Source organism: Diaphorina citri, unplaced genomic scaffold (assembly GCF_000475195.1).
Source record: "Diaphorina citri unplaced genomic scaffold, Diaci psyllid genome assembly version 1.1 scaffold567, whole genome shotgun sequence".
In the NCBI taxonomy this organism is placed as follows: domain Eukaryota; kingdom Metazoa; phylum Arthropoda; class Insecta; order Hemiptera; family Psyllidae; genus Diaphorina; species Diaphorina citri.
Genome location: NW_007378001.1, coordinates 20715 through 37656, shown reverse-complemented (window position 1 = coordinate 37656; position 16942 = coordinate 20715). Strand labels below are relative to the sequence as shown.

The window sequence follows — 16942 nt, the reverse complement described above, 5'->3', positions numbered from 1 at the left end:
TGATAAATGGATTGGAATTTTGGGGGGAATAACGTTAACCCCCCGGAATAACGTTAATGTATTGTTTGTAGGGTTTTTTTATTCGATGAATTCGGTGTAAAATGGCGCTGATTGATCATGGTAGCTAACGAAATGATAAATGGATGGGAATTTTGGGGGGAATAACGTTAACCCCCCCCCGGTTAACGTTATTCTATTTTTAGTGGTACGACTGCTGAGTTTTTAATGTCGGGGTTCTACCCTCCATTCGGCGAAAAGTTACCAGCCTCCTCACATTAACTTCACCCACCCTGAGTGGGACCGGGAAATAGCCAGCAGCCCGCGATTGTCCAGATAGTCACCCATCCGGATACCAACCACGCACAACGTTGCTTAACTTCGGTGATCTGTTGGAATGAACATGCTATCGCTGCTGGCTGTGTAGGCATATGCTAGGTAGGTAACATGATATTCCGCTTTCAAAATTGAATCTTCTTTCATTTATTGAATAACCTGTCCGCCTTTTTACTTTCCTTATCCTATAGGAAGGAAAGTAATGTAATCGGGTCAAAATTTCGATGGTCAGTTTTTAGCGTCAAAACACGTTTTGAGGTCCCTAGAGCCTAAATCCAAAGTTTCAGCCATTGGCCTGTGTGTGTGTCTGTCTGTAATTTTCATTTTAAATTTTCTATTTCTATTTTGTGTTTGTGACATGTAAACATTTTGTTTTGAGTTGAAATACATGAAACTTTGTGTGTCTGTCTGTCTGTAAACAAAATATCTCGAGAACGGTATGAGCTAGAGACTTGAAATTTGGTATGTAGCTGTCAAATGTGACAAGGATGCAACACAAAACGTTTGGTTAAAATAGGTGCTGCGGTTGGCGGTATTTTGACCGCTTTTTGGCGGTTGTCAGCTATACCGACTAAACGGTTAGAGATATTGTAAAAGTTATGACTTTGAAACATCACCCAAGTAAGCGCAACTGATCTATTGAGCTGGATCTTCTCTGGATGACCAACGTGTGTTTCTATCTATACTTACGTCAGTTGGGGACTACGTCTAATATGGTCCTCATACAGTCTGATATTCTTAGCCAGATGATGATTAATATTAACGCCATTCAGGGCCAGAGCTATGGGCTCTTCAAACAGGTCTCTCCAGGGCACCCCACCGCCAAATCTATGATATACGGTCCAATAGCCTAACACTTCGGCCGGGATGGCTGCTGCCAGCGCCCCTGGTGGATAAGAAACGAAAAATGTTAAATTGTCGGCAACGCACTTCAAGGAATATTCTTTTAAACCCATGGCATCATATCATTAATCTTTAATCTTTTTATACTCGTAATTCCGCCACTGGTCGCTACTCGATTAAAGTAGCTACTCCCTTGTCCTCAAAGGCTGAGTGCACCTCGACCTCCCAGCACAAAAAACTTCGACCCCACCATACAAGAACGGAAAAGTTTAGTTCGAAAATTTTCGCCCTGTCCGGGATTCGAACCCAGCACCTCCAGGTTAATCACTCGGGCACAGAGGAGTGTTTCTTAGGCCGGTCACTCACAATCAGGTAGACCTGATCAGGTATACCTGTCGTCAGGTCTACCTGATAGTGAGTGGCCAAAGATAGTTGAAAACTGAGAACTGATCAGGCGTTGCTGATAGAACCGCCACACACTCATCAGATCTGTCAGGTGTCAATTGGAACTGATCAAATTTTCATCAGGTATCAGTTCTCCATAAATGCGCCTGACAGATATATTATTGCTGTCACACAATATCAGTTATACCTGATCAGGTCTACCTGATAATGAGTGGCTGGCCTTACCTGTCTGCGCCGCTTTATAATTCCCATGGAACATCCCCAGCGTCGCCGCGGCCGGCGCTTTCTCGCGCGCGTTGATCGCGTACGCCTTGCCCGTCGTTTTGTTGTACAGGGTCATGAGGAAGCCGCCCCCCAGGCCCATACTCTGCGGACACGACAGACCGTCGCATAGCAACGCTGTGATGGCGGCGTCGACAGCATTGCCGCCTTTCCGCAAGATATTCCTGCAAGTCGAGAGACCAACATTCAGTTTCATGCTGACGCGATGTACCAAAATGAACTAAAATAGCTGAAGATGGTCCGCCGACCAAAAATCAAATGCGTTTTGAATTCTCCCGGTGGCACATTTGGACCGCTGCGTCGGACCAAATTTCATACTGCACACTAGTCTGGTGGACCAAATTTTGATCCGGTGCAGTGCGGTCCGTCCGTCCGTCTAATGTGTAGTCCCTTAGGCCAGCCACTCGCTGTTAGGTAGACCTGACAGGTACACCTGATCAGGTCCGCCCGTCAGGTCTACTTTATAGTGTGTGTGCTCATCTTTTTACCTCTGGACATTTACCTGATCAGGTGTACCTGTCAGGTCTACCTAACAGCGAGTGGCTGGCCTAAGGGACTACACATTAGACGGACGGACGGACCGCACTGCACCGGATCAAAATTTGGTCCACCAGACTAGTGTGCAGTATGAAATTTGGTCCGACGCAGCGGTCCAAATGTGCCACCGGGAGAATTCAAAACGCATTTGATTTTTGGTCGGCGGACCATCTTCAGCTATTTTAGTTCATTTTGGTACATCGCGTCAGCATGAAACTGAATGTTGGTCTCTCGACTTGCAGGAATATCTTGCGGAAAGGCGGCAATGCTGTCGACGCCGCCATCACAGCGTTGCTATGCGACGGTCTGTCGTGTCCGCAGAGTATGGGCCTGGGGGGCGGCTTCCTCATGACCCTGTACAACAAAACGACGGGCAAGGCGTACGCGATCAACGCGCGCGAGAAAGCGCCGGCCGCGGCGACGCTGGGGATGTTCCATGGGAATTATAAAGCGGCGCAGACAGGTAAGGCCAGCCACTCATTATCAGGTAGACCTGATCAGGTATAACTGATATTGTGTGACAGCAATAATATATCTGTCAGGCGCATTTATGGAGAACTGATACCTGATGAAAATTTGATCAGTTCCAATTGACACCTGACAGATCTGATGAGTGTGTGGCGGTTCTATCAGCAACGCCTGATCAGTTCTCAGTTTTCAACTATCTTTGGCCACTCACTATCAGGTAGACCTGACGACAGGTATACCTGATCAGGTCTACCTGATTGTGAGTGACCGGCCTAAGAAACACTCCTCTGTGCCCGAGTGATTAACCTGGAGGTGCTGGGTTCGAATCCCGGACAGGGCGAAAATTTTCGAACTAAACTTTTCCGTTCTTGTATGGTGGGGTCGAAGTTTTTTGTGCTGGGAGGTCGAGGTGCACTCAGCCTTTGAGGACAAGGGAGTAGCTACTTTAATCGAGTAGCGACCAGTGGCGGAATTACGAGTATAAAAAGATTAAAGATTAATGATATGATGCCATGGGTTTAAAAGAATATTCCTTGAAGTGCGTTGCCGACAATTTAACATTTTTCGTTTCTTATCCACCAGGGGCGCTGGCAGCAGCCATCCCGGCCGAAGTGTTAGGCTATTGGACCGTATATCATAGATTTGGCGGTGGGGTGCCCTGGAGAGACCTGTTTGAAGAGCCCATAGCTCTGGCCCTGAATGGCGTTAATATTAATCATCATCTGGCTAAGAATATCAGACTGTATGAGGACCATATTAGACGTAGTCCCCAACTGACGTAAGTATAGATAGAAACACACGTTGGTCATCCAGAGAAGATCCAGCTCTTTTTCAATAAACTTTTCCTTTATTTATAGGATAGGAGGCATGGGTGTAAAAGAATGCGCCTTGAAGTAATACGAAAGTGGTGTCAAGATTTTGAAAAAAAAAGGCTTTTTAAGTTTTTCAAAAAGGCGGTGTATTCTACTCACAACCGATCGAAGTTGATCGACATCCCATAAAAAAGCCAATATCAAAGGATTTTGGCGAACCTTCAGAAAAATGATCAATAATAAAATGATTTAGGAATTCCATAAAAATTTCGTGTTTTATAACATTGTCCCTAGCTTTTCTAAAACTGGACGTTGATAATTAAACACACCAAAGGTTTTCGCAAGGGTTCTAATTCCAATACTTTCTAGTTTCTACGTACCCGATGTACGAGTAATTGTATCTTGAGGATTTTTATCCTTTTCACTGTAAAAGGGCAATTTTTAAGTGTACTTAAATGTTAATATTAAGCATTCCTATCTTGACTTGAACGTGACTTATTTAGTTTTTCCTTACTTAGTTAGATTTAAAATAAGTCGTTTTTCTGGGGAAAAGACAATAGTTCAGGTCCTAAAATTAACATTGTTCTTTCTCTGGCATTTAAAAGACACATGAAAATCCATCTCCACTTTCCTTCTTATTGAAAAAAAAGTCCTTTCACTGATTTGTAATTGAAACCACCATATGGCACTTTGTTTATTTTCTCTATAGAAATATTAGTGGATGTTCCAAAATCACGGTTATTGACTATTTTATTATTATCTTGCTTTCGTTACAATAGATCAGTTGCGCTTACTTGGGTGATGTTTGACGGAATTTTTCTTTTTCTTCTACAACTTCTAGATCCCGAGATAAATCGATTTAAAAAATACCGGTAAATCGTGAACTTTGACGTCACGGCATACGCTCCCGTAGGCGATGACGTCACATCAAATGTCCCGAGCAAAGCTCCATCGCAGGCAACGCATTAATGTGTTTCTGGCTGATACAAAAAGATCTTTTCTGTATTCTGCCATCACCATTCGGCAAAAGCTAAAGCCGCTAAAACAACAACAACAACTTAGTAATGCTAACTAACTCCCTCTTTACCTTTTCCAGGGCCCTGTTCATCAATGAAAAGAACCTGACCAAGGTAGAGAACGATACCTACGTGTGGCCGGCCCTGGCTAAGACATTCTCCATTATAGCCGAGGAGGGAGGCGACGCCTTACACAATGGCAGTCTGACCAAGGCCTTTGTCAAGGATATTCAGGAGGCCGGGGGGATTATTACCGAAGCAGATATGAACAATTACAAGTAAGTAAAATGTCGGAAACATTTGTCCTATAAGTTTAAAGTTAAGAGAACTCACATAATAATTAGAAAGACACCAATAACCGAGAACTCACATAATAATTAGAAAGACACCAATAACCGGGGCAGAAAAGGTCTTTTTTTTTCTTCTCTTTTTGGTAGCAGAGCGTGGTTAGAGTGTTATTATTACTGAGAATGATATGAACAATTACAAGTGAGTATGATTTAACATATCCTGGTAAAGTTTAATATTCAAGAGGGACCTTAAACACTTTTTTAAGAGGTTTGATAGAGATAACTATAACTGTCAGGGTATTATCGTCCTGAAATCGAAGAGAGGATGATAGGCTAAGAGAAAGTTAGTCGTTCCGAGAACGAACCTTATCCGTTCAGGATAAAATCCGCCCCGGGAGGGAATCGTAACCGAGTCCTTACAAGGTAGACGCGCTACCCTCCGAGCTAACTAGGCTGGAAGGTCACCCATCCGGGTACCAACCACGCGCAATGTTGGTTATCTTCTGTGATCCATTGAGAACTGGTGCATTGAACGTGCCATCTGTGCGCTAACTTATTGAGGGTAAAATTTCGATATTTTTTGTCTCAAATTCATATATTTTCGTCCCCTAAATATTCTCGAGTCAATTTTTATTCTTCTTTGACTTGATTTAATCCTTCGTTCATTCTGTATTTCAGTGTAGCTTTGGCAGTTCTGCTGTCAGTGAGCCATTTTAGTATTATTCCTAAGTTAATTTTGTATCAAGCGATTAGAAAAGGGTGATGAATGGAGCAAAACCTAAGGGTTAGGTATATTTCAGTGTCGAGATTGAAGAGCCCATAGTAGCCAAACTGAAGGGCAATCACACTCTGTGGACATCACCCCTGCCTGGTAGTGGTATCCTGCTGTCCTTTATGTTGGAAATCCTGCAGTATCTCATCCCAGCCCCCTCGGAACTACTCTGGCATCAGAGGTAAGGTAGAATTAGAACCTACAGTATTAGAATTTTACACTAACGAAGCGGGAGGAGTCGTTTACTGTGACGTCATCGCGTACGGGAGCGTATGCCGTGACGTCAGAGTTTAAGATTTACATTTCAGTGTCGAGATTGAAGAGCCCATAGTAGCCAAACTGAAGGGCAATCACACTCTGTGGACATCACCCCTGCCTGGTAGTGGTATACTGCTGTCCTTTATGTTGGAAATCCTGCAATACCTCATCCCAGCCCCCTCGGAACTACTCTGGCATCAGAGGTAGGTAGTCCATATATTTTTTAGGGCCATACTTCGGACAGAATATGGGTCACTGGTGACTATGACTGAAGGATTGTTTCTTAGTTCCAAAAGGACTCGTCGACTTACGGACCCACAACGCTAGTGTGTGTGTAGTACATATAACTCGCGAGAATTCGTCAACCCGATTTTGCGAATCTGGGATTCAGAAATGTATAGAGTCTAGATCTAGACCCCTGCTAAGCGACCTTTTTTTTTTACCTTGGAACCGCTTTCGCATTACTTCAAGGCACATTCTTTTACATCCATGCCTGTCCAAGGACGGAAAAGTTCGATTAGAAAATTTGTGTCCTAGCGGGGATTCGAACCCAGCACCTCCGGGTTGAGAGTCAGTGCTCTTGACCACTTGGCCACAGAGGTGGGCTAAGTGGTCAAAGCTAATGTAAATTTGCTCTCTCCTTTCCAGATTCACAGAAGTAATGAAATACTGTTAATCGGAGTTTAAACTTTAAACTTGGTGTTAATCGGAGTTTAAACTTTAAACTTGGTGTTAATCGGAGTTTAAACTTTAAACTTATTGTTAATCGGAGTTAAACTCTAAACTTGGTGTTAATCGGAGTTTAAACTTTACTCTATCGTTTTCATAGGTTTGGGTTTTCAGGCGACTACGTACTACTAAAAATCACGTGATGACTACGCTTCTAATGTGTGACGGGCCTTATGAAGCAAGGACAATTGGAGTTTAAACTTAGTGTTAATCGGAGTTTAAACTTTAAACTTAGTGTTAATCGGAGTTTAAACTTTAAACTTAGTGTTAATCGGAGTTAAACTCTAAACTTGGTGTTAATCGGAGTTTAAACTTTGAACTTAGTGTTAATCGGAGTTTAAACTTTAAACTTGATGTTAATCGGAGTTTAAACTTTGAACTTAGTGTTAATCGAAACTTTAAACTTAGTGTTAATCGGAGTTAAACTCTAAACTTGGTGTAGATTTAAGATATCAGATGAGTTGATTGGTTAGGTATATTGGAAGCGTAGTCGCCTGAAAAACCGAACCTATGGGAATGATAGAGTCTCTATCGTTTTCATAGGTTTGGGTTTTCAGGCGACTACGTACTACTAAAAATCACGTGATGACTACGCTTCTAATGTGTGACGGGCCAAGGACAATTGGAGTTTAAACTTAGTGTTAATCGGAGTTTAAACTTTAAACTTGGTGTTAATCGGAGTTTAAACTTTAAACTTGGTGTTAATCGGAGTTTAAACTTTAAACTTGGTGTTAATCGGAGTTTAAACTTTAAACTTGGTGTTAATCGGAGTTTAAACTTTAAACTTGGTGTTAATCGGAGTTTAAACTTTAAACTTGGTGTTAATCGGAGTTTAAACTTTAAACTTGGTGTTAATCGGAGTTTAAACTTTAAACTTGGTGTTAATCGGAGTTTAAACTTTAAACTTGGTGTTAATCGGAGTTTAAACTTTAAACTTGGTGTTAATCGGAGTTTAAACTTTAAACTTGGTGTTAATCGGAGTTTAAACTTTAAACTTGGTGTTAATCGGAGTTTAAACTTTAAACTTATTGTTAATCGGAGTTAAACTCTAAACTTGGTGTAGATTTAAGATATCAGATGAGTTGATTTTTAGATCCTTCCATTACTCTTTTCTAAATCTTCCCTTTTGTATTATTCCCCTTTCACTTTGTGCGCCCCCATATTGTACTTGTTCTTAGATGTTCAAGTTCTTAGAAAATAAACAAAAGTATGCTGTGATGTAATTTTAATTGGCGGTCTACTTTCGATGTGCAATGTCCTGGGACCACAATTTGGGTTTAAATCTGCTTTGAGTTTATCTCTTTTTTTTCTTCGCCTTCCTTATACGGATGGGTATACCATTTATATGAAAAATGTATGTTATGAGTTTTTTGTCAATCAAATATAAATGGAAACTTGTTAATAATATGTATGTACAGCAATGCAACATTTCCAACACCCTAAATCGGGGGTAATAGCCCAATAATGGAATTCTTCTTACCTTAGGCGTAATGCACACTAGTGAACCCGCACATGTACGGGTTAACTTTGTGTTATTTTTCTCAGTGTATGTGGCTTTCCTCCTGCAATGGGTACTAAAACGGAGTCGTTCCTCATATAGGCAACGTCCCTCCTGTGTTAGGTGCTCTAAGTGGAACCTTCCCCATTTTAGGGGGCATTTCTTAGCGATGCACAACAAGACGAGAAATTTCACGTTTCGTCTTACGTGCATCACTAGTGTCTCTGGTGCGTCAACTTTACAGAAATGTGCCATATTTCAAGCCAACACGGCAAATTTGACTCGAAAGTCAACACTACAAGATTTGACCCTAAACCTAGAAGATATCAAGCTTCTTTATCGAAGCCGAGACCTTCTGATTCGTAAGCGAAGGTATTACCACTGGACCAAACATTTTTAACTAAATCTCCTTTAGGGATTATTATTTGTATTTTTTGTACATTATTTATTTATACTTTGACATTTAATGTTGAGGTATGAACTTATGTATGTATATCTTATTTGGACAGCATTAAGCAGAAAAAAAACCATAAGGCGATTCCCATTATGGATGGTTTTCTGTTTCTTGCTGTCCATGTTTACTTTAATTAACATTATTAAGTATTATTATATCTATAAGATGTTTCTTTGACCCCCGAGGCCACAAAGTGAGTTTATACTCCGTGCTCTGCTAAGGAAAAGCTTTGGCAGTTCTGCTGTCAGTGAGCCATTTTAGTATTATTCCTAAGTTAATTTTGTATCAAGCGATTAGAAAAGGGTGATGAATGAAGCAAAACCTAAGGGTTAGGTACAAAACCCCTTAAAAAAAAAAAAAAAAAAAAAAACAACAACAAAAACAATAACTATGGTAAGCAACGTTTCGCGTGATTGGTAACGGGATGGTTGGCCATCTGGACAATCAGGAGCAGTTTTCTTAAAGTGTTCTTTTCCTGGTACAATGGGACCCCGATCAGGGTTTATATGCTTTAACCGGATTATTTCAACGGGTCAGGTACTTTCTGGTGTTCGTCAGCTTTAAATGCAGTTTCTTTGTGTTATTATATCACAACTTTGATGCTCACTGCAGCATTGTAGGATTTTTCCCAATATCTCAATAATCCTAAAATCCAATGCGCATTTATATGTCATAGCTACTCATTTTCCTCACGAGACTGAGTGGGCCCCACAACAGCCAGTCACGGAATCAATCCTTTGTAGATACAAATTTCTTGACCCCGCCGGGAATCGAACCCGGGTCTCCCGCGTGCAAGGCGAGTGCAGTGACCACTACGCCAACTTGACCCCGCCGGGAATCGAACCCGGGTCTCCCGCGTGCAAGGCGAGTGCAGTGACCACTACGCCATGGGAGCTGACTGTTAAGTATCAGTACCTACCTGTACATACTTCCCGACACATCCACCACCAGGCGGAGTCGCTTCCGTTTGATCTGAGGTGATCCGATCTCCGGTTCCTGGTCGGATCGCTTCTTATAAATCGCTCGCTCCCCTGTTATTCCCTCTATGAGGCGAGAATCGTCCAGATCGCCCGAGGTTTGATTTCGGGTCCACTGCCGTTCGTGCGATTTAGCTTGGAGACTGGATAGGATGATACGTAACGCTTGAACCTAAGAGGTGAAATAGAGTAGAATAGAATAGAACAGAACAGAATAGAATAGAACAGACCCTGTTTATACTGCCAGAATGAGACTGAAAAGTCCCTTTACTCCCGCAGTCTAAACAAGGTTTTTAAGTATTTGGTACAATATAATAAAATGTATTTACAATTTATAAAAAAAAAACCCTTGCTTTTCAAAAAAAAACTAATAAAAGATATGTTTGAGTAAAGAAATTGCGGCCAGCCTAGTTAGCTTGGTTGGTAGCGCATCTGCCTTGTAAGCGCTAGGCCGCGGGTTCGATTTCCGCCCAGGGCGGATTTTATCCTGAACGGATGATGTTCGTTCTCGGGACGGCTGACTTCATACAGATAAAGTTGGTTCTCACCTTAATAAATACAAATAAATCAGGAATGAAATACGCCTATGCTTATCGTGGATATCTAGGAGACACGCATCCCGAAGCTCACAACTCTTACTCCAGTTCTATCAACCAGGTAGGTCAGGGTCCGGGTTCGATTACCCTGGTGTCAAAAAAATGACCCGATTACATTACTTTCGTGGTGTAGTGGCACCTAATGTAACATAATAGGGAATATGTAGCAATAGGGAATATTGTTGTTAAGGAAACCGCTTATGAGTTCCACAGGGAATTTCCAAGTACGCTACATAATATTAGGACAGGGTACCTAAGGGGTATTTAGGTACAAGGGAGGATTCCATACCTCACAATGCAATCCCAAATGAAGAAACATTTCAGATTTGGGTTTACCTTTCACTTCATACCTACTTCCGAGAAGATACCTAATTATGAGCAGACAAAATGTTTAGACCAGTTTTGGTGTAAAGGGGTGAAGAGAAAATTTGAGCGGTAATTTTGGCATCTCCACCAAAATGTAGGTGGTACATATAACTATCTACTTCACCTATTTCTCGAAAGGTAATACGTGTAATAATGGTACTAATTTAATGAGAATTTAAACATAGGTACCTAATATGAGTATGTTCAACCTACCTCGGTGGTGTAGTGGTCAAGACGCTCGCTTGTTAAACAGGAGGGCGTGGGTTCAATCCCAGCCGAGGTATGGAATTTTATCCTCATATAATTTGAGAATTTGACCACAATAATAGTAGTAGCCTACTGCTGGAGTAAAGGGACTTTTCAGTCCTATGCGAGCAGTATAAATAAGCACTATTATTATTATTATTATTACTTTCCTTCCTATAGGATAAGGAAAGTAAAAAGTGGTCCTTGAACGAATTAAAATCTAAATTTCAACCCGAAAATATTCTTTTAATGTTTGTCTACTCTTTTCCACTATACTCCCAAGAGGTTTTTCCGATTTTTACAAAATTTGACAATGGACAAATGGACTTTCTTTAAAAGGTTTGTTGGAGGGAACTGTAACGGCTAAGATCTTATCGTAAATCAAAGAGAGAAGGAAGACAGGATAGGAGAAAGTCAGCCGTTCCGAGAACGAACATTATCCGTTCAGGATGAAATCCGCCACGGGCGGGAATCAAACCCGCTACCTAGCGCTCACAAGGCAGACGTGCTACCTTCCAAGCTTACTCTGAATGGCTTTTTTAGTCTTCGCCTCTTAGCCAGCCAATATCAATGAGGTAGCTAGGCCTACATTTTTTTTCCCCCCAAAAGATTTGACAGAGGGACCTGTAACTGCCCAAGGTCTTATCATCCTGAAAGCGAAAAGAAAAGAAAGATTTAAAGCTAAAACTTTACTCTTTTCTACCTATGTGTCGTTTTCCCCTAGGTTGTACAGCAGTTGCAATCGCAGGACTTCATTCAAGAGATACGCTCTCAGATATCTGACAATAGAACGTGGCAAGATATCGAACATTACAACGCCAAGTTTGTGCCCAGTGAAGATCATGGTACTGCCAATATTGTGGTCTACTCCGAAGCTGGTTAGTACGAAATGATTTCCTTTTTTTAGAGAGTTGTAATAACTTTAGCCAGTTGAGGATAGCAGGATAAAATAATGGAGGGAATTGTAATGGCTAACGTCTTTTCGTCCCGAAATTGAAGAGGGAAGGAAGACAGGAGCCGCGTTCCGAGAACGAACTTCATTTATTTAGGATAAAGTTCGCGCCGAGCGGGAATCGAACCCGTGACCTAGCGCTTACAAAGCAGACGTTCTACCCGCCAAGCTTTTTTCAAGAGGTTTGACAGAGGGAACTGTAACTGCTAAGGTCTTTTCGTCCCGAAAGTGACGAGAGAAGGAAGACAGGACAGGAGAAAACCAACCTAGTTGTATTGTTTTGTACAAAGCTTATGGTACCTGAGATCAATCAAGTTATACCATGTTACCAACATACCATATACCATGTTACCAACATGGTATCTTAAGGCTAAATATTGAGAAATCACATTGATCAACCTAGTTGGTTAACATGCTACTCTCCAAACTAACAAGAATCCAAAAATCCTTGTTTTTTTTACCTCTGGACATTTATGATTTAGACTCTTTTAGTTTAGACTTTTAATTTTCACTGATTGTCTTCCCTCCAGGAGATGCCGTGGTAGCGACCTCGACTGTCAATCTGGTGTTCGGGTCCCGGTTCGTATCCCCGAGTACCGGTATTCTAGTCAACGACCAGATGGACGATTTCAGCTCTCCCAACATCACCAACTATTTCCACATACCCCCCTCCCCCGCTAACTTCATACAACCAGGCAAACGACCTCTCAGCTCTATGTGTCCCTCTATTATTACTGATCAAGATGGTAAGCATTTGTGGTTCACCGTTCGATGCCCGCCATTGACACAAAAAATTGCAATCGTTTTTCGATTGTAAAAATATTTAAACGGGTTACATTCTGGTGTTCTCGTGTTGACCCAGCAACTAAATGGGAAGTCTTCTCTTGTCCATCCGATGAGGGACATACTACGGAATGGGTATGCTACAACTCAGACCACATCAGTCTAAGATCTAAGGTAGTTGTTTAATTGTTGCAAAATAAAAACGGCCATGAAACACTGATCTTTTATGTGTTAAACTTTTTTTTTTATTATTATTTATCCTGCCATCCTAGAGTTAGCTTGGTTGGTAGCGCTCCTGCCTTTGTAAGCGCATGATACCCACAAAAGTTGTGAAAAACCCCTGCTTTACCACAAAGATTCATGATTTAATTTGATTTTCTCTCGTTTTCAGGTAATGTTAAGCTAGCAGTGGGTGCAGCAGGAGGTACCAAGATCACTACCAGTATTGCGCAAGTTATTATGATGAACCTATGGTCTAATAATACTCTGAAGGAATCAGTAGACGCAGCCAGAATACATCATCAACTGTTCCCGATGAAGTATGGATATGAATATGGTGTGCTTCGATCTATCATAGAAGGTATGGAACGTCACGAATGGTTTGTCCGGCACCAGTACCTTCTTTGATTTGCCCAATTTTCTCATAAACAATAAATAAGTATATAACCTTTCATTCCAGAACAATATTGAGCTTTTATTGTCTATAGCCTTTAAATTTTTCTCAAAAAACAAAAGGGTATACCGAATAAGGCGTCCTTCCTCTACCTTTAGTTAAATGATAGCCATTTGTTATCAATGTGCTCTCGTGCATTACGAGTAACTGTTCAAGTTTATCTTGAAAATGCAACATTGAAGTAAAAATAAATTAACGTGTAGATAGGTACACAGGAGTACATAACTTGAAAAAGTTCAAAGAGTTGTGACGTCAGATTTCACGTCAAACTGTGCAGAAACGCTTGCGCACAAACAAACGAAGCGGGAGTCATGAGTTATTACGTCATCGCCTACGGGAGCGTATGCCGTGACGTCAAACTTCACGATTTACCGGTATTTTTTAAATCGATTTACCGTACATAACTAATTATTATCTAAGTTCATTGATTTATGTAATCAATTTATTAATTTTTCCTTAAAGCGCGCTTTGTCTGTACCAAATTTATATTTCATTAATTCAGATTATTTTCTGTTTTTGATTTCAGATTTGACATTGGCACCTCTGACCAGAAAACTCGCCCAAAGAACCAACCAACCCGAAACAGAATCTCAGAAACTAATCCAGACCAGAAAGACAAACCAAAAAGCAACAACTGGTGAACCAAAAGGAAAAGACGTGAAGAAAGCCAGAAAATATCCAACTGTCCTGAAACTGACTGTCTGGTACCTACCTATTCGGTAACAGTTTGCTGTCAGTTTCAAATACCCATTGAAACTGACCAGCTGCAAAATTTGATAACTTCGTTTAAACAAGGCCCCAATTCGTCCGCTCTAGGCCTCGAGAGGTCCCAATTTGGCTGTAAGACGATCGAATTTGTCCATTTTGGACTGAGGAGCCCGCTTTGAAAATCCGGACGGCTTTCGAGTGAAAACTGTATGACCTTCCAACCCGGTTGACAACTCCTACCACACCAATATTGGTCATCTTTCAATCGTCTGATCTTCTTATTGTCTGCAGCCAGTCTGTTCCGTTTCCCTCACCATCAGCTGAAATGAAGTGGTAAGTTTTCATCATCTAAACCAGGTATTTCCAACTTCTACGAATGCACATCGGTTCAATCCCAGCCGAGGTATATCTCGGATAAAATCCGCCCTGGGCGGGAATACAACCCCGTGACCTACAAGGTAGACGCGTTAGCCTCCAAAATCTAACCCGCGGCCTAGCGCTTACAAGGCAGACGCACTACCAACTAAGCTAACTAGGCTGGCTTTCATCATCTAAACCAGGTATTTCCAACCTCGCTAGAGTAGTGGTCGAGACGCTCGCCTAGTAAACAGGAGTGTGCGGGTTCAATCCCAGCCGAGGTATATCTCGGATAAAATCCTAGGTTTTGTGTAACACTCATTTTTAAACTATTTTTATATTACTATTATCTGCTATTTTTTACTATAACTATTTTATTTTTAATTAGTCAAATGAACCATGTCATTGTTTCGTAAAGTGCGTCGACTCTTCATCAAAACCCGTGTGGATAGTTATGACGAATTCATACTACATAGGTAGGTACCTACCTGCCTACGTTATGAACGCAATTGTACCGCGTTTCCTTTGCATGTGTGAGATTGCAAAGGCCAATCAACACCTTCGTACTTGAGTAGATTTAAGTTTCGAGTTAACAAACAAGTATTTTTTATTATAATTATTAGATTATTTTTATTTTGTTCTTACTGACACAAGTGGATTTCTCAAAATTAAATACCTCCCCAAGTACTTATTTAATAAAGAGACAGCCTAAAACTTTTGCATTATTTACGTTTGAATAATTAAAATAAAAAAACTAATTTATTTAAGTTTGATTTTGATTTGAAATATTGATTTTTTTATTACTATTTAAGTTTTAATAATTAAAATAACTCTTTATAACTTGAGTTTGATTTTGATTTGAAATATTGGAACATTTTGATGATTGCATAAGAATGTGACCCAATTAGATTACCTACACTATTGTTTATTTTATTTACACATTGTTTATTTTATTTTGGACTGATTGGTTGTTTATTTTATATTATTATTTTTATTTTATACGTATTTTGGACTAATTGGACTGACTAGTGTTTTTATTTGATACATGTGATATTGTGATACAACATACCTTGTGATCAGCCTAGTTACCTCACAACAATTGCTAGGTACCTTTTTGTCTAGTTAATGTGCTAAGTCTAAAACATGTGACATACCTTGTGATAAAGAGTACTTTTAAAGTTCCCCTTTTTGGATACTTTTAGATTCTTGGAAGAAAGTAGTGTAATACCTATATTTTTGGTGTAATATCTACACATTTATGTTTAATAGGTAGATAAGTACCCATTTCTAAGAGAAAAAGTGTTTTTTTTTTTATGTGGTTTAATGCCTACCTAGTTCGACGAAAATAGGTTTTGTGTAACACTCATTTTTAAACTATTTTTATATTACTATTATCTGCTATTTTTTACTATAACTATTTTATTTTTAATTAGTTAAATGAACCATGTCTCTGTTTCGTAAAGTGCGTCGACTCTTTATCAAAACCCGTGTGGATAGTTATGACGAATTCATACTGATATCCCACAGAGAACCTTATCTCCACAAAAATCCGTACAAATTGTAAGTAAATTGAAAAGCATACCACAAATCTGGGGTGATTAATACTCAGCCGCTGGTCTTTCTGTATTCTGTCCCCAGCAATCGCTTAAAGACGCTTGGAAAAAGAAAAATTCCGTTGGTCCTCATTTTTCCTGCTCTATGACTTTGAAACATCACCCAAGTAAGCGCAACTGATCTATTGATGATTTGTTTTTAGAAAATATACTAACGCTCTTTAAAACCCAAGGTAACATCCTCAGATTACAGATAACTAAGTAGGCCAGATTATACTTAGATAACTAAGTATTAGGTACTTATTACTTACCTATCGATTTCCTAGAAAGGTAGGTACTTACCAAATTGAAATAAAACAGGTGGGTTTCCTACTACATGTAAATTATACATAGTTAATTTGATTTCACAGATCTTCTTGGTGCTTGGTACTTACCATTTTAATTTGGTACTTACCATTTTGATTTGTAGCTAAATACTGTGGTAATAAGTACCTACGGTGGTAACCGAATGAATCGCTTCATTACAACAAATTAAATCCTAATAATAATTACCTACCTAGGGTAAGTGTACCATTTATTCGCCCACCTAAAAAACGTACCATTTATTGGCCCACCTGCCCACATTTATTTTTCTAATTTTTGTTTTTATTACTACAATTTTTGAATAGCACTGGTTCGATAGCAGTCTTTAAGCCCTTTCTTTTGATGAAATTGGATCTTGAAAAAGTTCGTCCAGTTCAGACTTATGTGGCGTATGGTAAAGGGGGGCCAATAAATGGTACGTTTTTTAGGTGGGCGAATAAATGGTACACTTACCCTATGACCAAATAGTTTAGTCCGTTTCTGTACTACCAAATACAATATTATGTAGGTACTTGTCAATTTTTTAATTACTAGGGTGCATTAAATTTTATGATTCTCATTGAAATTACATACCTATTTACCTATGTATGGTAAATAAATACATCTAGGTAGGTTGTTACTGTATTAGTTTAAACTTAAAGTCGGCGTTATTTGATGTCTAAATTTTGAAT

General features: G+C 40.0%; 2 protein-coding genes across 2 annotated transcripts in view; one reads left to right on the top strand and one right to left on the bottom strand.

Moving 5' to 3' along the window:
- Positions 1 to 1019: 1019 nt before the first annotated feature.
- LOC113465335 (glutathione hydrolase 1 proenzyme-like) lies at positions 1020 to 2059 on the bottom strand. The gene is made up of 2 exons (XM_026824282.1): positions 1807 to 2059; positions 1020 to 1219 (listed from the first exon to the last, which is right to left on the bottom strand). Exons 1-2 carry the CDS (start codon positions 2057 to 2059, stop codon positions 1020 to 1022), a joined length of 453 nt encoding a protein of 150 aa, XP_026680083.1.
- Positions 2060 to 2642: 583 nt separating this feature from the next.
- The window catches only part of LOC103510162 (glutathione hydrolase 1 proenzyme), a 27784-nt gene continuing 13484 nt past the window's right edge, over positions 2643 to 16942 (top strand). The window contains exons 1-9 of the mRNA XM_008474807.3: positions 2643 to 2863; positions 3451 to 3646; positions 4777 to 4974; positions 5787 to 5939; positions 6665 to 6682; positions 10253 to 10331; positions 11607 to 11760; positions 12365 to 12580; positions 13009 to 13041. Of these exons, the coding sequence (XP_008473029.2) occupies positions 2725 to 2863; positions 3451 to 3646; positions 4777 to 4974; positions 5787 to 5939; positions 6665 to 6682; positions 10253 to 10331; positions 11607 to 11760; positions 12365 to 12580; positions 13009 to 13041 (1186 nt within the window). The 5' untranslated portion in view covers positions 2643 to 2724. The remainder of the gene's footprint in view (positions 2864 to 3450; positions 3647 to 4776; positions 4975 to 5786; positions 5940 to 6664; positions 6683 to 10252; positions 10332 to 11606; positions 11761 to 12364; positions 12581 to 13008; positions 13042 to 16942) is intronic.